This window comes from Falco rusticolus, unplaced genomic scaffold (assembly GCF_015220075.1).
Source record: "Falco rusticolus isolate bFalRus1 unplaced genomic scaffold, bFalRus1.pri scaffold_62_arrow_ctg1, whole genome shotgun sequence".
In the NCBI taxonomy this organism is placed as follows: Eukaryota; Metazoa; Chordata; class Aves; order Falconiformes; family Falconidae; genus Falco; species Falco rusticolus.
In genome coordinates, this window is record NW_023618237.1 from 255 (window position 1) to 22,550 (window position 22,296).

Below are 22,296 nucleotides of genomic sequence, written 5' to 3' on the forward strand. Positions count from 1 at the left end.
GATTGCAGCTTCCATAGCTCGAGGGTGGTGTGATTTTGAAAGGAAGGGGATAATGGCAAGGGTGTTGATTTCTAGTCCAGGCCAGGCTAGCAGTCAGTGGTTGCTTGAAATTGTGATGGTTGTTCCTAGTAGAAGGCTTAAGGAGAACGTTAGTTTTGTGACGGGGCTCATTTAGTAGAGGAAGAGGTTAAACCATCATTTTCGGGGTATGGGCCCGATAGCTTTTGTTTAGCTGACCCTACTGGGAAGTAATATAAGGGGAGTATGGAGCGCTTTGATCTCTTCTGTGCAGGTTCAATTCCTGTCTTCCTAAGGTTTTCAACGGAGACAATGGGATTCGGACATGGAGACGGTCTCCGGTTCACCTCAAACAGGAGAACTGAATGCAGTTGTTCGTGTTTTCCGAGAATGGAATGTACCACTCCACCTTGTTACTGATTCTGCTTATGTTGCAGGTATTGTTCCACGAGCTGAAGCTTCTGTGCTGCGGAGTGTTTCGCATTCACAACCCTTTACCCTGTTACAGGAACTTATTTTCCTTTTGGACTCTCGATCTGCGCCTTATTTTGTTATGCATATTAGGTCTCATACCTCGCTACCTGGTTTTCTTGCAGAAGGCAATCGACGAGCTGACCTATTGCCGTGACCAGTTCAAGTACTGCCAGACCGTATTGCACAAGCTAAGCGAAGGCACTCTTTTTTTCCATCGAAACGCTGGAGCTCTTAAGCGACAGTTTGGCCTTGCTGCTCAACAAGCATCAAGTATTATTGCTGTCTGTCCCGATTGTCAAAAACATTCTTTCCCATCAGTTGCTGCAGGAGTTAATCCTAGAGGATTACAAAGCCTACCGTTATGGCAAACAGATGTCACGCATGATTCTGAATTTGGTAGCCTTAAATATATCCACTCTTCCATTGATACATTTTCAGGTGCCTTGGTTGCCTCGTGTCACACAGGAGAAAAGGCACGAGCTGTTCGTAGACATTTAATGCGTGCTTTTGCTGCTTTAGGTATCCCCTTAAGCTGGACCGTTGTCGGTCTTTATCTTTACGTTTCAACAACTGTAAAAACCTCTTTTGCCCTATGGGGTAGAACTCATATTACCGGCATTGCTCATTCCCCCACCGGTCGATCTCTCATTGAAGGGTCTCATCGGTCTCTGAAACGTTTATGACAACAACAAAAAGGGGGAATGGGCATGGCTATTCCCGAGGAACGGTTACAGAAAGCGTTGTATGTTTTTAATTTTTTGAATTGTTCTTGAATAGATAACGACCCACCGATAGGTCGACGTTTCACTGCAGCTACCTCCGTCGAGGCACGGGTTAAAGGCCCGGTATCGGTCCGAGATGCAGAAACAGGTAAAATTATGGGACCATATCCTCTTGTTACACGGGGAAAAGGTTATGCTTGTGTCTCTACAGGAAAAGGACCTCGATGGATCCCAGCGAAGAATGTAAGACCTTTCCGTGAACCTTTACCGCAGGCAGCCGATACCGACACCGACGCTACAGAATGAAATAAAAACTGTGTGAGGATTACTGTTTTGCATTAATGTTAGATACCCAAAATCAGGACATAGGATATAGATTTCGCTTTTTACAGCGCCTAGAACGAGCACTATCACCCTGGATCAAGCCACTGAACAGAGGTAATACTCTCGGACCAAGCGGGGGAACGGGACGACTCATTGTCCATGGAACGATGATTCCATTGACACTGATAAGGGGAAGGGAGGATTCATAATGAGAGAACAACTAGGTATTATGAAGGAGAACAGGAACTGGGGGAAGAAGGGGCAACAGAGCAGAGGTGATGAGGTGTTTGTCACATCCATAGGATGTCTTGGCATGCTTAATCGTACTTGCAGGAGACAAATTGTGTGGCCAGGTGGATGACACCCCTTGGTTATGAAACTCATCCATAGCATCCTTGAAAAGTCAGCATTAATTTTTTTGGTGCGGAGAAGGAAGGATTCTCTTGGTTATAGCTGGAGAGGCATAGAAGTCAGTCTTTTCAATGTTTCATGAGCACAATGCTCTCTTCTCAAAGCAGAGGAATGCTTGTGCTCTGCTGAAGAGCAGAAGTGCTTGTAGCTGACCGCTGGTGAGTCAGTGCCAATACTGGCAGTAGGCAGTTACTTAGGGCACGAGACAGAAGCGGTGGCCTGTCCTACCTGGCCCTATATATTATAATATAAAATAATGTACATCCATACATATATAGATAGATATAAAAGATATAATTCTTTTTAGATCCACGGGACGGATTACGCAATAATCAAGGCTGACCACCAATTCCACCGACACCTCATTGGCAAGAAAGCAGCTAAACGGTAAGTGGAGTGCCTTTCTAGTCCTTCCCATGCTCACACTCTTCGTGTTTAGTAGATGGTATCAGGGGCTCTGTAGCTCACCCAGTGTGCTGTCTCCATCACATTTCCTCTGCTTTTCTGGAGTGGTGGTGGTACAAGGAGAGAAATGGGCCGTCAGGCCTTGCGATGGCTTGAACGGGTGAAAGTACCTTGGGAGCCTGAACAGTAGTGGAATTACTTTGATGTGTCCTGGAGGAATTTTTTTTTTTTTTTTTTTTCCACACGCTGCTCTGTGCGAATGACATTTTAGCAGCCAGTTGTGGGTGGTGGAAATGTGCTTGGTGAGCTTCTCCCTGTAGAGGAATGAAGGCGGTGGGTTGATTAGCATTGATAACACGCAGCTGTGGCCTTGCCTCAGAGGCAGTGGGTTGATTGACATGGACGATGTGCAGGTGTAGCTGGTTCCCGCTAAGGGGTTAAATAGCCCTGTGGCTTGTGGGAGAGGGTGTCAGCTGGAGGAGGAGCAGTGTGGTCTGGCCTCTGGAGGAAGGTGCTACAGCACCGGCAGTAGAATATGGCCAACGCTAAAGCCTTGTTGCGGTCTGCTAGTTTGATAGCACTGCAACGTGTCCCCAGCCAAGAGTTTGGGGTAGAAAGGAACGATTATCCTCTGCTCTAAATGTGATACTGTTTGGGGAATGTGAGAAACTATGGACTAGGGTATTGTTTATTAAGATTTATGTTAAGCCCAATGTAAAGGTCAGACAGTGTGAGAAACTATGGACTAGGGTATTGTTTATAAAGATTTATGTTAGGCCCAATGTAAAGGTCAGACAGCAAAAGATATAAACAGCCACAAGATACCGCTTGTGCAAGATAAGATAACCACCAGATGTCCAGGAACCGACAGAAACAGGACAAACTACCCCATATAAGGACATATGAGTGAGGGGTCAACTATGGGACAAAGGAGGAAGACTTCTTACTTCGGCCTCAACGACCACCAGAAGGCAGAAAACGACCCCCTAACAACAACTGAAGCATGCGCAGAGTACCTCCACTACCTCATGAACACGGGAGTAAAGATGTATAAAAAGGGACTGTTTGAACTGCTCAGGACGGCAGTGGGCGGAGCGCAGACTCCCCTGTCGTCCAGCGCTGTTTTTGCTCATATTCTACTTGCTATAATTAATAAAATTTTAATTGGATTATGATCCGTTGTGGTCTCAATTTATAACAATTTCTGGTGCCGTGACTCGGATAAGGAACGGTGGGCTTTGGTCCTCCGGGGAGGCGCCCCGCGACATTTCGCGGCCCCGCGACCAACAGCTTACTCCAACCTTACCGACGAACCTAAATTCTAGAATAATGAGCAAAGGAGAAACCGGTAAAATCCCATAAAAATTCTGTGCACGGGAGTCCGGACGAAGACGCAGGACGCGTAAGTATATTGCGAATTTGTTTGCGGGTTTGCCGTTCGGGCGGGATTGGGTTTCCTGGGATATAACGAGTGAGAGGTTCGATATACTGAACCAAGCGAGTGCGGACTCTTAAGTACTGCGTTTCCCATCTCCCGCGAGGGACTGGGCCAGGAACAAGGGGAGCGAGTGAGTGTATGTTTGTGGATATTCCAGAAGATGGGGGCGAAGGGCAGCAAGCCTTCGACTCCCATGGGAAGGGTACCCACTGTACCTAAGAATACCCCTCTGGCATATATCTTAGACAATTGGAGATATTTCCTTGGAACCCTAGGGAAAGATAAGCAGAAGATGATAGAATATTGTACTAAGATATGGGGAGGGAAGAAGATTTCTAAAAATGTCTTTTGGCCAGTCTATGGGTCAGAAGAAGATTGGGTAAGACAGCAATTAAACCTCTGGGTTAATAATAAAAAACCCCTTAACCCGGAGGAGAGTCGATATGCGGAAGTGTGGCTAGAAAGACCGGGAGCTAGACTTTACCCACTGAATGAAATGAAAACTAAACAAAAGAAAAAGCAGGAAGAGTTGGACGAAACCCTTCTAACCCCCCCTCCTTACATTCCTCCTCCTGCTCCCGCAGAGGTCCCCAGAGCGCCCACTCCCCCACCAGAGTCGGAACAAGGGTCTCCCCCTCTTCCTAGACGCATAACTAGAAGTCAGAAAGGGGCAGCTCAAATGTACCCCCTAAGGGAAATACCCATGGGGGGACCTCAACCTGTGATCGGATATATTTCCGTACCCCTAAACTCGGCTGACCTACGAGATTTTAAAAGAACCGAGATGGGAAACTTAATTGAAGACCCACTCGGAGTGGCAGAAAGATTAAATCCATTTTTGGGACCAAACCTTTATACTTGGGATGAGATGCAATCTATCCTTGGTCAATTATTTACTACCGAGGAAAGAGATATGATTAGACGAGCAGGAATGAGACTGTGGGATGCTCAGCATGCCCAGGGACCCCAAGCAGATATTAAATGGCCACTCCAAAGACCTCATTGGGATAATCAGGATCCAGTGCATAGAACTCATATGCAGGACCTGAGAACTATAGTAATCCAGGGGATTAGGGAAGCAGTACCCCGTGGCCAGAATATCAATAAAGCATTTAATGAAATGCAAAAGAAAGATGAAAGCCCTACTGAGTGGCTGGAACGACTGAGGAAAGCCCTTCAGCTGTACTCTGGGGTAAATCCAGACGACCCTTTAGGGCAAGCGCTCCTCAAAACTCAGTCTGTGGCAAAATCATGGGAAGATATCAGAAAGAAGATTGAAAAGTTAGAAGACTGGCAGAATAGAGGCTTGGATGAATTATTGAGGGAAGCTCAGAAAGTCTACGTAAGGCGGGAAGAAGAGAGCAGCAAGCGACAAGTAAAAATGATGGTAGCAGCAGTCAGAGAGGATCGCAAAGGGCAAACTGGTGAACACAGATCTGCTGGAACGAAACAAGGGAACGTAGTAGTGAAGAAGGAACAGAGATGTTGTTTTTACTGTGGAAAAAGGGGACATATAAAACAGAATTGCAGAGAAAGGATCAGGGATGAGGAAATATTGAAAACGGAATAGGAGAGTCAGGGGCTCTATATCTTAGGGGACCGGAGTCATCATGAGCCCTTGATAAAATTAAAAATAGGTCCCCATAAACAAGAGTTCACCTTTTTAGTAGACACTGGGGCTGAGAAATCAACTATTAAGCAAATACCTGAGGGATGTAAAGTTTCCCCTGAAAAAGTACAAGTAATTGGGGCAAAAGGAGAACCCTTTAAAGTAAGCAAAATCAAAAATGTGGTATTCGAAACTGAAAATAAATTTGGAATGGGTGAACTCTTGCTCGTCCCTGAAGCAGAATTTAATCTGTTAGGACGAGATTTAATTGTTGAATTGCAATTAGAAATTAAAGTGAAAAATCAAGAGCTAACAGTGTCTGCTTATCCTTTGACCGTGGATGATCAAAAACAAATTAACCCCGATGTCTGGTACTCTCCGGACACAATTAGTAGACTGGAAATCCCACCGATTAAAATCCAAATTTCCGAACCCCACATACCTGTGAGGGTAAGGCAATATCCCATATCCCTAGAAGGACGGAGGGGATTAAAACCAGAAATCGATCGATTGTTAGCACAAGGAATCTTAGAGCCTTGTATGTCACCCTTTAACACCCCCATTCTGCCTGTGAAGAAACCAAATGGGAAATATCGGCTCGTACATGATCTAAGGGAAATAAACAAAAGAACTATCGCCCGGTTCCCTGTAGTAGCAAATCCATACACACTGCTAAGCAAGCTAGGACCCCATAACTCCTGGTATAGTGTGGCTGATTTAAAGGATGCCTTTTGGGCCTGTCCACTGGCAGAAGAATGCCGTGATTATTTTGCCTTTGAATGGGAAGACATAGAGACAGGCCGTAAACAGCAATTGAGATGGACCGTGCTCCCCCAAGGGTTCACTGAGTCCCCTAATCTGTTTGGACAGGCCCTGGAAGAGCTCTTAAAAGAATACCAGGTACAAACGGGAAACGTGCTGTTACAGTATGTAGATGATCTGCTCATAGCAGGGAATAATAAGGAGGATGTAAGAAAAGAAAGCATTCGGCTCCTAAACTTTCTTGCACAAAAGGGACTACGGGTATCACAAGAAAAGTTACAATTTGTGGAGGAAAAAGTGAAATATTTGGGGCATTATTTGTTTAACGGCAAGAAGATATTGGATCCAGAGCGCATTAAAGGAATTCTGGAATTACCTATGCCTGTCACTAAGAGGCAAATTCGGCAGGCATTAGGGCTATTTGGGTATTGTAGGCAATGGATAGAGAACTACAGCTTTAAAGTTAAATTCTTATATGAACAACTGTCTAAAGACAAAATGCCCAAGTGGACCCCTCAGGATCAAGAGCAGTTTGCCAGTCTCAAAAGGGAGCTAAGCCAAGCACCGGTTTTAAGCCTCCCAGATTTAAAGCGGCCATTCCATTTATTTGTTAACATATATGAAGGAACGGCATTCGGAGTATTAACTCAGGAATGGGCCGGACAAAAGAAACCGGTGGCATACTTATCAAAGCTGTTGGACCCTGTGAGCAGGGGTTGGCCGAGTTGTTTACAAATCATTGTTGCTGCTGCCTTATTACTTGAGGAAACGAATCGCATTACCTTTAATGGAGAAGTTGTCTTATATGCGCCTCATAATATCAGGGGAGTGTTACAACAAAAAGCAGAAAAATGGCTTACAGATAGCCGATTATTAAAGTATGAGGGAATACTTATAGAATCCCCTAAACTATCTTTGAAAACTATTGGAGCAGTTAACCCCGCTGAATTTTTGTACCCAGGAGAAGGTAATGAACTATTGCACAATTGTTTTCAAACAATTGAACAGCAGACACGCATTAGGCCAGACTTAGAAGAAGAAGAACTACAATGTGGAGAAGTATTATTTACAGATGGGTCATCACGAATAGTGGAAGGTAAACGATTGTCCGGATATGCCATCGTTAAGTTGGAAAAAAGAGAATTTAAGACAATAGAATCAGGCCCCCTGAGTGCCAGCTGGTCGGCTCAAGCCTGTGAGCTGTATGCATTGTGGAAAGCATTAGTGTCACTGAAGGGAAAGGATGGAACTATATATACAGACTCACGCTATGCGTTCGGAGTAGTGCACACTTTTGGGAAAATATGGGAAGACAGAGGATTCGTTAACTCACAGGGAAAAGAACTGATACACCCGGAATTAATTCGGCGAGTTCTGGAGGCATTAAAAATGCCGAATAAAATAGCAGTTGTACATATAAAGGGACACCAGCGAGGTACGAGTTACCAAGTTAGGGGAAATAATGCAGCTGATACAGAAGCAAAACGAGTGGCAGGCAATTATAGTACGATTTTAACTATACAACAAATACCTGTTAGTAAAAATTTGAGGTTTGAGTCTGCAGAAAAGGAAAAACGAGAACAAATGGGAGCTAAGGAACAGGATGGTAAGTACATATTGCCAGATGGGAGAGAAGTTTTGCCGAAGGGCATAGCACTTGAAATATTTTCAAAAATACATAGTAAAACACACTGGGGAACCCAGGCGTTAGTTGATCATTTCAATCAACAGTTTGCCTGTATAGGCGTATATAACATAGCAAAGACAGTCACGGCAGCCTGCGAGACCTGTCAAAAGGTTAATCGAAACAACATGAGACAAAAGCCTCTTGGAGGACGTTCCCCAGCATACAGACCTTTCTCACACATACAAGTGGATTTTACTGAACTACCCAGGGTAGGGCGTTACAAATATTTATTAGTAATGGTGGATCATTTAACACATTATGTTGAGGCTTTTCCTACCTCCAAGGCAACTGCTAACCAAGTTACTAAAGTGTTACTTGAACACATTATACCTCGATATGGAGTACCTGAAGTAATCGACTCGGACAGAGGAACACACTTTGTGTCAAAAATTGTTAGAGATCTAACAGAAAGCTTGGGTATTAAGTGGGAATACCATACGCCATGGCATCCACAAAGTTGGGGAAAAGTTGAAAGGATGAATGGAGAAATCAAAACTATTTTGACTAAATTAAGGATAGAAACCAAATTATCATGGATTAAGTGCCTACCCATGGCGCTATTCATTCTCAGAACCAGACCCCGAGCAGATGTAGGAATATCAGCGTTTGAAATGGTGTATGGAATGTCCTATAGAATTGAAAGTCCACAAACAAATGTTTTAATTCGAGACCGTGTGATTAATGAATACGTTTCACGATTAGCAGAACATCGTAACAAGCTTTGGGAACATGGACTGATTGTACAACGACCACCGTTGGACTTAAACATTCATACTCTTAAACCTGGGGACTGGGTATTGGTTAAAACGTGGAAAGAAGAAACCCTAAAACCCAATTGGGAGGGACCTTATCTTGTTCTGCTTACAACAGAAACGGCTGTCCGGACTGCTGAGCGTGGATGGACTCATGCTAGTCGCATTAAAGGCCCAGTGACGAGACCCCACTGGAAAGTAATCAGTACTCCAGGTGACACCAAGATAACCCTGAAAAGATAACGTAATGATAGAGACTTTATTTGATTATTTTGCCGCATTACCTTTTGGTATAAAGTGTGTATTGTTGTTTATATTTGCTATAATTATTTCTTTTTTTATCTATTATATATGGAAGCGTACAAAGTGTGTTGAAGGAAATTGCTAAACTTATGCAACCACACAATATCAAGTATAAGAAGATATGCTGATGCAAATAATGTATGCACTCTAGATATATGAATTAGATGTAATAATTTGAACTGCAATTGTTATCCATTTGCTTGTTTCAGGTGTAAGGTATGCCAGAATAAATGGTGGACACACTGTGAATATGGATACCCTCCAATAGGAGTTTGCACACAGTGTTGGAAAATTCAAAGAACTCTTACGGAGTGGAAATTAAAACAATTAGAGTCTAAACAAGAAATTATTCGAGAATCCCATGAGTGGTGGGAAATTTTTGCCAAAGGAATAAACCCTCAATATTATTGTTACCACTCCACCGAACCAGTCCCCTTTGTAGCTGAAATCTTGGCTATAAAGTGCAGGAGGGAAGTACTAACCGTGTCTTGCTCGGCCCCATTAATTAAAGCTGCGAAGTAGGAAGCCTATGTAAACAGGCAAAAAGCCCGCAACAGCTATTCTCCTGAAGAATTCCCTTGCTGCCGAGAAGATGGTACACCCCGTGGCTCGAAGCAACCGAGTCGACGGGCGAGGCAGAGGAGAAACAAACCGTGGAGAAAAGAGCCAGAAAAATGGGATGCAAAAGCAGCCATGGCCGAACTTCCCCAGGACTGGTAAGAATATACTTAAATTAACAAAATTAACAAACACCCTTTTTCCTGGTATACCATTAATTGTGCTATTGATAATAACCCAAGCAAAAGGGGGAAACCCACATGAACCATTTAAGTGGGAACTAATATCTTGGGAAGGAACGAAAACAATAGCCACTTTTAGCAACCCAGGGCCACCTGAATGTGTAGTGAAACTTTGTAATTTAGTACCAATACCTTGTGAAAAAGGACCTCCATTTTATTTATGCCCGGCCTCTGGACAGCCTTACTGTAATTATCCCGGACACTATTATTGTGGTTATTGGGGATGTGAGACAATAGCCTCGGGCTGGACAGTAAAGGCTCCTGATAAATATATAAAAGCAACCTGGACTCCTAACGGATGTGTACCTGAACAAACGGGTGTAGATCTTACAGGTCTGCGCGACGTGGATTATGTAGCTCCACGTAACAAAAAAGTCTGTACCCACATCAAATTTCAAGTATTGCATCCCCTAGAAGACGAACATGTTAGTAGGACGAACATGGGGAATACGTGTCTATGCAGGAATTCCTAAGGATTGGGGAGGGCACTTTCTCATAAGAAAAATTAAAATACCATATGATTCACTCCCTGTTGGGCCGAATAAAGTATTGAATTCACCCACTTTCCCTAAGAAAAAGATTGTCCCCACAAGTGTTACAACCACTCGTCCAAACTCCCTATCAGTAACAGATAAAACAACTAATGACACGGTGACTGAGTTCTCTTTAGTTAGGGATTCAGGAGTGTCAGAGTCTAAAGACCCCTTATGGGATTTAATGCAAGCCTCTTATCATACCCTTAATGAAAGCAAACCAAATTTAACTAAGGAGTGCTGGTTATGTTACAATGTTAGACCCCCATATTTTGAGGCAATCGGAATACCAGATAGGATTCAATGGTCTAGTGGTTCAAACCCACAAGAATGCCCATGGGATGACCAGAGGAACCATACGCAAGGAATTACTATTCAATTGCTAACAGGTCAAGGAAAATGTATAGGTACAGTGCCCGAACAATATCAGCCCTTGTGTAATCAAACAATCACTAAAGCTAACATAAAGAAACACAAGAATCAAAATGACAAATGGGCTATCCCGACACCAGGAGCTAAATGGGTTTGTTCAGACTTCGGAGTAACGCCTTGCCTATCCCTAAACGTGTTTAATCAATCTCAGTTTTGCGTACAGGTGATTATTGTTCCTCGTCTGATCTATCACACCTCTGAGGAGGTGTTACGCCACTTTGAAGGAGACCTGAATAGGCAAAAACGAGAGCCAATTACAGTGGTAACCCTAGCTACACTGCTGATAGCGGGCGGAGTTGGAGCAGGTACAGGCATAGCCTCCCTAGTAAAAGGTCAGGAATTACAAAGTTTGCAGATGGCTGTAAATGAGGATTTAACAAGAATAGAACAATCTATTAAAAATTTAGCCACTTCAGTGAAGTCTTTATCAGAAGTAGTGCTGCAAAATAGAAGAGGATTAGATCTATTGTTCTTAAAAGAAGGAGGGTTATGTGTAGCTCTCAAAGAGGAACGTTGTTCTTTTGCTGACCATACGGGAGTAGTCCTGGATGCCATGTCTGAACTCCGGAAAAGGTTGGAACAACGTAAAAAGAGTCTTGAGGCGGGCAGGTCATGGTATGAAAACTGGTTTAATATCTCACCTTGGCTAACCACTTTGTTGTCTGCTTTAGCAGGACCACTTATTATGTTGATTCTAGGACTGATATTTGGGCCTTGTATATTACGCTATATTTTACATTTTATTAAAGAACGGTTTGACATAGCTCAATTGCTTATTTTAACTACGAGGGCTGGGGCAAAGTATAAGAGTGTATCGATTAATGAGGATGAAGATTGTTGCGAATGCATTATGCCACGTGAGAACTATGCCTATTGTAATTGTGAGGTATTACCTTGTGAGTGTTATGATAAATGTTGGGATTGTGGAAAAAGGTTTGTTCGCAGTGCCGAGAATGAAAGTAGCGTCTAATAAACAATAATAGGATAAAAAGAAAAAGGGGGGATTGTGAGAAACTATGGGCTAGGGTATTGTTTATTAAGATTTATGTTAAGCCCAATGTAAAGGTCAGACAGTGTGAGAAACTATGGACTAGGGTATTGTAGGGTATATGGTTCATCCTGTTCCGACTTCAGCTTCTACTGTGGAGGACGCTAGGAGCAGTAGGAAGGACGGAGGAAGTAGTTCAGAAACCGATGTTGTTTATGCGGGGGAATGCTATGTCTGGGGCTCCAGTTATAAGGGGGACTAGTCAGTTTCCAAACCCTTCGATTATAATGGCTATAACTGTGAAGAAGATTCTTACGAAGGCATGGGCGGTGATGATGACATTGTAGATTTGGTCGTCTCCTAGGAGAGTTCCTGGTTGGCCAAGTTCTGCTCGAATAAGGAGGCTGAGGGCGGTACTCGGCTATGCCTGCCCATGCTCCGAAGAGTAGGTATAGGGTGCCGATGTCATTGTGGTTTGTTGAAACTAGTCATCGGTTGATGAAGGTCACGGGTCAGGTGGCTGAGTGTTTAGGCGTTAGGCTGTAGTCCTTTTTACAGAGGTTGAATTCCTCTTCTTATCGACTCTGTGGTGAAGTTCATGTTGAGTTGCAAACTCATTGATGTACGCTGAGAGTGTGCCGGAGTCTGGTAGACAGAAGCTCGTTGGTTTGAGCGTCTAGCTGTTAATTAGAAGTTTATGGGATCGAGGCCCGTCTGTCTAGGCTTATCGTGGAGGCCCTAGCTGAATTAGAGTATCTGCGTTGCATTTAGATGGTGCAGGTTTAGTGTCCTGCGGGCCTTAGTGGTGTGGGCAGAAACTAAGAGGATTTAACTCTTAGTTAAGGCTTTGAAGGCCTTCGGTTTGGTAGGCAGGGGATCCTAAGTTTCTTAGGTAACGGTCAGGATTGCGGGAGAAGGGGGGAGAAGGAGGACTGACAGAGAAATTAAGGTAGCAATTGGTGTGCCTGTGGATTTGTTATTGTATCATTGTTTTATGAAGCTTGTAGAGTTTGGTGGGAGTGTGGAGCAATATGCAAGGCGTAGGTAGAAAAATAAACCTAGTAGGGAGAGTATTGAAATAATTATGGCTGCGGTTGATATCTCTTGCTTAGTTAGTTCCTGGATAATGAGTCATTTTGGTAAAAAGCCAGGGAGTGGGGGCAGGCCGGCTAGGGATAGTAGTGCTAGCGTCAAGGATGCGTTTAGTGATGGTATTTTTGTTCAGGAGGTTATTATTGTGGATAGTTTTGAGGAGTTGGTTGTGTTGAGGGCTAAGAAAATGGAGGCGGTTCTTAAGGAGTATGGGTAGAAGGTTATTAATGTTAGCTTGGGGTTGTATATGAGGATGATGGTTATTCAGCCTAGGTGGGCGATCGATGAGAAAGCTAGGACTTTTCGGATTTGTGTTTGGTTAAGTCCTGTTCGCCCTCCGATGGCTGCGGATGCAATGGCCACGGTTGTCAGTAGGAGTGGGTTCAGTGAGGGGGCAGTTAAGAAAAGAAGAGTGAGTGGGGGGAGTTTTATTCATGTAGAGACGAGTAGGGCAGTGGTTATAGGTGAGCCTTGTATGACCTCTGGACATCAGAAGTGAAAGGGTACTAGGCCTAGTTTTATTGCGACTGCTGTAGTTAGTAGTAGGGAGGCTGTTGGGTGGCTTAGTCGCGGAATGTCTCATTGTCCGGTGAACTGTGCGTTGATTGTGCTTGAGAAGAGGATTAATGCGGAGGCGGTTGCTTGGACGAGAAAGTATTTGATTGCAGCTTCCATAGCTCGAGGGTGGTGTGATTTTGAAAGGAAGGGGATAATGGCAAGGGTGTTGATTTCTAGTCCAGGCCAGGCTAGCAGTCAGTGGTTGCTTGAAATTGTGATGGTTGTTCCTAGTAGAAGGCTTAAGGAGAACGTTAGTTTTGTGACGGGGCTCATTTAGTAGAGGAAGAGGTTAAACCATCATTTTCGGGGTATGGGCCCGATAGCTTTTGTTTAGCTGACCCTACTGGGAAGTAATATAAGGGGAGTATGGAGCGCTTTGATCTCTTCTGTGCAGGTTCAATTCCTGTCTTCCTAAGGTTTTCAACGGAGACAATGGGATTCGGACATAGAGACGGTCTCCGGTTCACCTCAAACAGGAGAACTGAATGCAGTTGTTCGTGTTTTCCGAGAATGGAATGTACCACTCCACCTTGTTACTGATTCTGCTTATGTTGCAGGTATTGTTCCACGAGCTGAAGCTTCTGTGCTGCGGAGTGTTTCGCATTCACAACCCTTTACCCTGTTACAGGAACTTATTTTCCTTTTGGACTCTCGATCTGCGCCTTATTTTGTTATGCATATTAGGTCTCATACCTCGCTACCTGGTTTTCTTGCAGAAGGCAATCGACGAGCTGACCTATTGCCGTGACCAGTTCAAGTACTGCCAGACCGTATTGCACAAGCTAAGCGAAGGCACTCTTTTTTTCCATCGAAACGCTGGAGCTCTTAAGCGACAGTTTGGCCTTGCTGCTCAACAAGCATCAAGTATTATTGCTGTCTGTCCCGATTGTCAAAAACATTCTTTCCCATCAGTTGCTGCAGGAGTTAATCCTAGAGGATTACAAAGCCTACCGTTATGGCAAACAGATGTCACGCATGATTCTGAATTTGGTAGCCTTAAATATATCCACTCTTCCATTGATACATTTTCAGGTGCCTTGGTTGCCTCGTGTCACACAGGAGAAAAGGCACGAGCTGTTCGTAGACATTTAATGCGTGCTTTTGCTGCTTTAGGTATTCCCTTAAGCTGGACCGTTGTCGGTCTTTATCTTTACGTTTCAACAACTGTAAAAACCTCTTTTGCCCTATGGGGTAGAACTCACATTACCGGCATTGCTCATTCCCCCACCGGTCGATCTCTCATTGAAGGGTCTCATCGGTCTCTGAAACGTTTATGACAACAACAAAAAGGGGGAATGGGCATGGCTATTCCCGAGGAACGGTTACAGAAAGCGTTGTATGTTTTTAATTTTTTGAATTGTTCTTGAATAGATAACGACCCACCGATAGGTCGACGTTTCACTGCAGCTACCTCCGTCGAGGCACGGGTTAAAGGCCCGGTATCGGTCCGAGATGCAGAAACAGGTAAAATTATGGGACCATATCCTCTTGTTACACGGGGAAAAGGTTATGCTTGTGTCTCTACAGAAAAAGGACCTCGATGGATCCCAGCGAAGAATGTAAGACCTTTCCGTGAACCTTTACCGCAGGCAGCCGATACCGACACCGACGCTACAGAATGAAATAAAAACTGTGTGAGGATTACTGTTTTGCATTAATGTTAGATACCCAAAATCAGGACATAGGATATAGATTTCGCTTTTTACAGCGCCTAGAACGAGCACTATCACCCTGGATCAAGCCACTGAACAGAGGTAATACTCTCGGACCAAGCGGGGGAACGGGACGACTCATTGTCCATGGAACGATGATTCCATTGACACTGATAAGGGGAAGGGAGGATTCATAATGAGAGAACAACTAGGTATTACGAAGGAGAACAGGAACGATAAACATGGTTATTTAGTGTTTAATAGGTGTCTGCACGCTTGTCGAGATATCTAGTTAGGTAACTACAGGAGTGGTTTCTGCCCTGAGCCTGGTGGCGCGCACAGCTGCGGCTTGTGTCCTGGCTCAGAGATGTAAACAGGGGCTTCTCTGTTAGGGTAAAGTGTCTCTCTTTGCATCAAAAGGAGGGAATGAAGGGGATGACCCCAGAGGTATGTTCAGAGAAGGCATGCTATGTTTCGAACTTTTTGACGGAAACGGTTCTTGTTTGGTGTGCCCTTCCGCCTACGTATAACGTTAATCCAAAAGAAGGTGATGTTGTTTACACTTTGCATGTCGAGCATTGTCTTTCTGTAGATGCTAATGTAGTAGGAGGCTAGGATGGGAACGTGTCGCAGCGCTTCTTCTCTTATGCAGAGTAACAGCAGGGAAAGCATTAAAGAGTTCAATCACCTTGTTTGGTAGGCAGTTAAGCATGTGAGTCAAAATTGCCGCTGCTTTTTGTTGTTGGTTCAAGGACGTGGCTGTGAGGATTTTGATGGTATGTGCTGCGTGGATTTTAGGCGCCCCACTGCAGCAACATGTTATCAAAATCTGAGAAAATTTCAGCCTTTTCTGGCATCCATTCACTCGATTGGCAGTGTTGTTTGTTTGCTATTACCTTGGTTGCTGTCATGTTTGCAAGGGCCCTGCGGAACATGGCAAACCTGGTACTAGCTGTTCAAAAACAAAAAGGGGAAATTGTAGAATTGTACGGAACAAAGGCAGTGGGTTATTTTGACAGTGATAATATGTCTTAGTTGGTTTTTTATTTGTTCTGTTGCTTAGGCCTTGTTTTTCCTCGTTCGCTTTCAAAGGTTCTTTTGTGCAACAGGAAGGGGGAGGTGCAGGAGCGGGCTGGAAACTAGGACCACGCGTGGCAATCGGTCAGCTGAGGGGAGTGTGCTCGAGCTTGTCTAGACAACAATTAACAACATGATGGGGCATGGTTACAGAGCACAGGGGAGTGGGAGACGGATGGCGCCAAGGAAAGGTAACACCTTGCTGTTAAGTGCCGGTAGTTAACCACCAATCAGGGATTGCCTAGTATGCAAGGCTTAGCCTCAAGAAGCAATTGGTTTAAAACGCGCAGCTTCTGCAAGCGTATAAAACCTCGTGCTTCTGCACAACGCATTGACATTTGCTTGCATCAAGCTGCGTCCCGTCTCTTCATTGGCCGCAGTCAGGTTTACTAGGATCATCTTTAGGTTGGCCTTAGGGGTATCTCGGGCTTACGACAGCTTAGTTGTGTTTCGGTTTCCTAGTTATTCTGACAGGCTCTGGTCCGCTCTCTACGCCGTGTGACTGTTGGCTTGGGTTTCTGGTGTGACCGCGGCGGCTGGCACGAGATTTACCAACCCTGAAGGTTGCCGTGACTAAGTCAAGCTTGCGCTTCTTGCTTACTGTTAATTACTGCTGAGTGCCCGTGGGGGTGTGGCTGAGCAAGGCGTCTTGGGCTACAGTTGGTAGCGTGTGCCTGATGCCTGCTCCTTCGGTCTTAGCAGGAGGCCTAGGGCATTTACACTGGGCCGCAGATACTTGCACGTCTAGGTCTAGCAGGAGCCAACCGTAAGGTTAGGGCTAAGTCTTTTGTCCTCGGCTTTCATATTGGACGCCATCTTGGCATCTTCAGTGCCACGCTTTGGATTGTAAGCTACGGGGACGTGGTTTCGTTGGTTTCGTTGGCTGTTTGGGCGCCTATAGTCTTAGGGGCGTGTGTGTATGGGGGGTTTGGGTTAATATGATTTTAGTGCTGAGGTTTTGGGTAGGTGGTGTTTATGGGATATACAAGATGTTAAGGAGAAGGCTAGGTTTGAGCGGTAAAGGTGTTAGAGGTTCTCGTGGTTGAATTGTACAGCAATAGTTTGTCAAGCTGTAGGTCCCGGGGAGGTGCCGGGCGAGAACATACAGGTCGAATAACTTCCCATCCACCTTCACACAAACTGTTTAACGTTGATTTTCGTCTGATGTTAAAACCCAGAAGAAGCGAACAACCCTTACCGGCGCTTACTGTGTTTACAGATGGATCGGGCCAATCGCATAAATCTGTTCTTCTGTGGTGGGATGATCAACGGAGGCAATGGGATTCGGACATAGAGACGGTCTCCGGTTCACCTCAAACAGGAGAACTGAATGCAGTTGTTCGTGTTTTCCGAGAATGGAATGTACCACTCCACCTTGTTACTGATTCTGCTTATGTTGCAGGTATTGTTCCACGAGCTGAAGCTTCTGTGCTGCGGAGTGTTTCGCATTCACAACCCTTTACCCTGTTACAGGAACTTATTTTCCTTTTGGACTCTCGATCTGCGCCTTATTTTGTTATGCATATTAGGTCTCATACCTCGCTACCTGGTTTTCTTGCAGAAGGCAATCGACGAGCTGACCTATTGCCGTGACCAGTTCAAGTACTGCCAGACCGTATTGCACAAGCTAAGCGAAGGCACTCTTTTTTTCCATCGAAACGCTGGAGCTCTTAAGCGACAGTTTGGCCTTGCTGCTCAACAAGCATCAAGTATTATTGCTGTCTGTCCCGACTGTCAAAAACATTCTTTCCCATCAGTTGCTGCAGGAGTTAATCCTAGAGGATTACAAAGCCTACCGTTATGGCAAACAGATGTCACGCATGATTCTGAATTTGGTAGCCTTAAATATATCCACTCTTCCATTGATACATTTTCAGGTGCCTTGGTTGCCTCGTGTCACACAGGAGAAAAGGCACGAGCTGTTCGTAGACATTTAATGCGTGCTTTTGCTGCTTTAGGTATTCCCTTAAGCTGGACCGTTATCGGTCTTTATCTTTACGTTTCAACAACTGTAAAAACCTCTTTTGCCCTATGGGGTAGAACTCATATTACCGGCATTGCTCATTCCCCCACCGGTCGATCTCTCATTGAAGGGTCTCATCGGTCTCTGAAACGTTTATGACAACAACAAAAAGGGGGAATGGGCATGGCTATTCCCGAGGAACGGTTACAGAAAGCGTTGTATGTTTTTAATTTTTTGAATTGTTCTTGAATAGATAACGACCCACCGATAGGTCGACGTTTCACTGCAGCTACCTCCGTCGAGGCACGGGTTAAAGGCCCGGTATCGGTCCGAGATGCAGAAACAGGTAAAATTATGGGACCATATCCTCTTGTTACACGGGGAAAAGGTTATGCTTGTGTCTCTACAGAAAAAGGACCTCGATGGATCCCAGCGAAGAATGTAAGACCTTTCCGTGAACCTTTACCGCAGGCAGCCGATAGCGACACCGACGCTACAGAATGAAATAAAAACTGTGTGAGGATTACTGTTTTGCATTAATGTTAGATACCCAAAATCAGGACATAGGATATAGATTTCGCTTTTTACAGCGCCTAGAACGAGCACTATCACCCTGGATCAAGCCACTGAACAGAGGTAATACTCTCGGACCAAGCGGGGGAAAGGGACGACTCATTGTCCATGGAACGATGATTCCATTGACACTGATAAGGGGAAGGGAGGATTCATAATGAGAGAACAACTAGGTATTATGAAGGAGAACAGGAACTCGGGGAAGAAGGGGCAACAGAGCAGAGGTGATGAGGTGTTTGTCACATCCATAGGATGTCTTGGCATGCTTAATCGTACTTGCAGGAGACAAATTGTGTGGCCAGGTGGATGACACCCCTTGGTTATGAACCTCATCCATAGCATCCTTGAAAAGTCAGCATTAATTTTTTTGGTGCGGAGAAGGAAGGATTCTCTTGGTTATAGCTGGAGAGGCATAGAAGTCAGTCTTTTCAATGTTTCATGAGCACAATGCTCTCTTCTCAAAGCAGAGGAATGCTTGTGCTCTGCTGAAGAGCAGAAGTGCTTGTAGCTGACCGCTGGTGAGTCAGTGCCAATACTGGCAGTAGGCAGTTACTTAGGGCACGAGACAGAAGCGGTGGCCTGTCCTACCTGGCCCTATATATTATAATATAAAATAATGTACATCCATACATATATAGATAGATATAAAAGATATAATTCTTTTTAGATCCACGGGACGGATTACGCAATAATCAAGGCTGACCACCAATTCCACCGACACCTCATTGGCAAGAAAGCAGCTAAACGGTAAGTGGAGTGCCTTTCTAGTCCTTCCCATGCTCACACTCTTCGTGTTTAGTAGATGGTATCAGGGGCTCTGTAGCTCACCCAGTGTGCTGTCTCCATCACATTTCCTCTGCTTTTCTGGAGTGGTGGTGGTACAAGGAGAGAAATGGGCCGTCAGGCCTTGCGATGGCTTGAACGGGTGAAAGTACCTTGGGAGCCTGAACAGTAGTGGAATTACTTTGATGTGTCCTGGAGGAATTTTTTTTTTTTTTTTTTTCCACACGTTGCTCTGTGCGAATGACATTTTAGCAGCCAGTTGTGGGTGGTGGAAATGTGCTTGGTGAGCTTGTCCCTGTAGAGGAATGAAGGCGGTGGGTTGATTAGCATTGATAACACGCAGCTGTGGCCTTGCCTCAGAGGCAGTGGGTTGATTGACATGGGCGATGTGCAGGTGTAGCTGGTTCCCGCTAAGGGGTTAAATAGCCCTGTGGCTTGTGGGAGAGGGTGTCAGCTGGAGGAGGAGCAGTGTGGTCTGGCCTCTGGAGGAAGGTGCTACAGCACCGGCAGTAGAATATGGCCAACGCTAAAGCCTTGTTGCGGTCTGCTAGTTTGATAGCACTGCAACGTGTCCCCAGCCAAGAGTTTGGGGTAGAAAGGAACGATTATCCTCTGCTCTAAATGTGATACTGTTTGGGGAAGAAACACGCCTGGCTCTGACAAGGGAACAATGGGCTCTGTAGATGCCACGGTATTTACTTGGACAGGCTCTCGTGTGGCACAGGTCTGCTCTCAGTGAACTCCAGGGGGAAGAGGCAATTTCCCCTGGCTCAACCCTACCCCACCGAGCCCTTCCCAGAGGCGGCTTTACTTCTTCATCAGCCTCTGAGCAGTGATAATCCAGGTGCCTTGCTTCCAGGTCTTTGCCTAGCAGACGGCGTCACCACAGTCCTTGCCTCGAAGTGAACAGGATGAAGGATCTGTACAAGGTGTCTGTGCGCATTCCCCCGGACAACGAGAAGAGCAACCCGATCAGAATGGAAGGAGACCCACAGGGGGTCCCACAGGCCAAGAGCGAGCTGCTGGAACTCGCTTCCCGTATGGTGAGTGGGTAGGACGTGATGTTTGGGAGACTGCAGGGTTTGGGCTCTCGTGTTCCCTTGTAACCTTCTGGTGCGAGTGTGTGCCCCTTGCCCACGGAGCACTTGGATCTCATGACAAGTGCAAGTTCCTCTTCACAAATGTCTTCCCCTGTTCCCTCGGGTAGCCCTTCTCTGTCAACGCAGAGTGAATTTGGTCTGGAGAAAAGAGGGACAGTGCTGGCAAGTAAACCGTCGGGCAGCAAACCGCTAAGTCAAAGTAGATGGCTCTCCGGCTGAACACTCAGTGTGCCCTCTGTTCCCGTCAGGAAAATGAACACGCTGCGGACCTAATCGTTGAGCAGAAATTCCACCGGACCATCACTGGGCAGAAGGCTGAGCGGGTCTGGGAAATCCGGGAGCAATTCCCAGAGGTAAGGCTTTGTAGGAGAGGAGGAATCCAGAGGGGTTCTTTCCTACATGGGTAGTAGGCCTGTCGTCACAGAAGTCGTAACTTTAGTGGCTCTGTAGCGCAAGTGTCTGAGAAGATAGTTCTTTTAGCCAGAGGCCGCTAACACGGTTCCCCTTTTCTGAATGGGAAAAGGGCATGGGTAGGATCCCCCCAACCTTTGCATGTGTCTGACACAAGGGTTCTTGCTTTTGCTTGAGCTAACTCTAAATGACCGCTCCTGCAGGTTATCATCAACTTCCCAGACCCTGCACACAAGAGTGACATCGTCCAACTCCGAGGTCCCAAAAACGAGGTGGAGAAGTGCACCGAGTACATGCAAAAGACGGTGGCAGACCTGGTAAGGAGGTCTTCTGCCTGCACTTCCCTCCTCCGTGCCTGGATAACCCTGGGGCAAAGCAGAGCTCTACTGGCTTGGGTAGAGCTAAAACACCTCAAGAGGAGGGAGCTGTCGACGCTGTTTTGGCTGAATGGAGGCAGGGGGTAGTACCTGTTATGGGAAGGCTATAGGGGAACGTCCTTGCCTTTGTTTAGTCTTACAAGTCCCTCGTATAGAGAACTTCCTTGGGTCTAAGCCTCTTTTCAAAAGCTCGTTTATCAGAGTTCCTGAAGTCGGGCCTCCCTTGCCACGACAGTGTAATCTTCAGTTCTCCCTTCCTTTCTCCCTTAGGTTGAAAACAGCTTTTCTATTTCTGTCCCCATCTGCAAACAGTTCCACAAGAACATCGTAGGGAAAGGAGGTGCCAACATCAAGAAGGTGAGATATTGCTCCTAACTCAAGTGCTCGTGATGATCACTGCCTGCAGCAAAATCCCACTGGATGCTCTCTCCTGCCCATTGGTGATGTCCAATATAGCCTGCGAGGGTTTTTCTTCTGACATGGGACGCTTCTGAGATGATTTTTTTTTTTTTTTTCCTTTGTGGCAGATCCGTAAAGAAAGCAACACCAAAATTGATCTCCCAGCAAAGAACAGCAACTCGGAGACAATTGTTATCACAGGCAAGAGGGCAAACTGTGAGGCTGCTCGCCACAGGATAACATCACTTTGGAAGGACCTACAGAAGATGTGCATGTGGCTCAGGAACCGATTGAAGCCATGCTCAAGGAACTGGTGAGCTGGAGTTACTAGTTCCAGTAAGAAACTGGGGGAAGAAGGGGCAACAGAGCAGAGGTGATGAGGTGTTTGTCACATCCATAGGATGTCTTGGCATGCTTAATCGAACTTGCAGGAGACAAATTGTGTGGCCAGGTGGATGACACCCCTTGGTTATGAACCTCATCCATAGCATCCTTGAAAAGTCAGCATTAATTTTTTTGGTGCGGAGAAGGAAGGATTCTCTTGGTTATAGCTGGAGAGGCGTAGAAGTCAGTCTTTTCAATGTTTCATGAGCACAATGCTCTCTTCTCAAAGCAGAGGAATGCTTGTGCTCTGCTGAAGAGCAGAAGTGCTT

At 45.4% G+C, this 22,296-nt stretch overlaps 1 protein-coding gene, 1 long non-coding RNA gene and 1 pseudogene across 2 annotated transcripts; 2 read left to right on the forward strand and 1 right to left on the reverse strand.

Annotated features, from left to right (window-relative positions):
- The first annotated feature begins 276 nt into the window (after positions 1-276).
- Positions 277-12,170, forward strand: LOC119142153. The gene is made up of 3 exons (XR_005102174.1): positions 277-286; positions 11,150-11,156; positions 11,775-12,170. It is a non-coding gene; the product is annotated as an uncharacterized LOC119142153 (long non-coding RNA).
- Positions 12,171-12,237: 67 nt separating this feature from the next.
- On the reverse strand, positions 12,238-13,596 carry LOC119142150 (annotated as a pseudogene).
- Positions 13,597-20,770: 7,174 nt separating this feature from the next.
- LOC119142151 (vigilin-like) lies at positions 20,771-22,078 on the forward strand. The gene is made up of 4 exons (XM_037374866.1): positions 20,771-20,809; positions 21,071-21,184; positions 21,515-21,601; positions 21,772-22,078. The coding sequence occupies exons 2-4, from the start codon at positions 21,161-21,163 to the stop codon at positions 21,958-21,960; spliced, it is 300 nt and encodes a 99-aa protein (XP_037230763.1). The 5' UTR covers positions 20,771-20,809; positions 21,071-21,160; the 3' UTR covers positions 21,961-22,078.
- Positions 22,079-22,296: the final 218 nt, after the last annotated feature.

Coding starts and splice junctions, on each gene's coding strand:
- LOC119142151 (XM_037374866.1), top strand. CDS start 21,161: ATGCAAAAGACGGTGGCAGACCTG. Junction 21,185..21,514: donor AAAAGACGGTGGCAGACCTG/GTAAGGAGGTCT, acceptor TTTCTCCCTTAG/GTTGAAAACAGCTTTTCTAT. Junction 21,602..21,771: donor GAGGTGCCAACATCAAGAAG/GTGAGATATTGC, acceptor CCTTTGTGGCAG/ATCCGTAAAGAAAGCAACAC.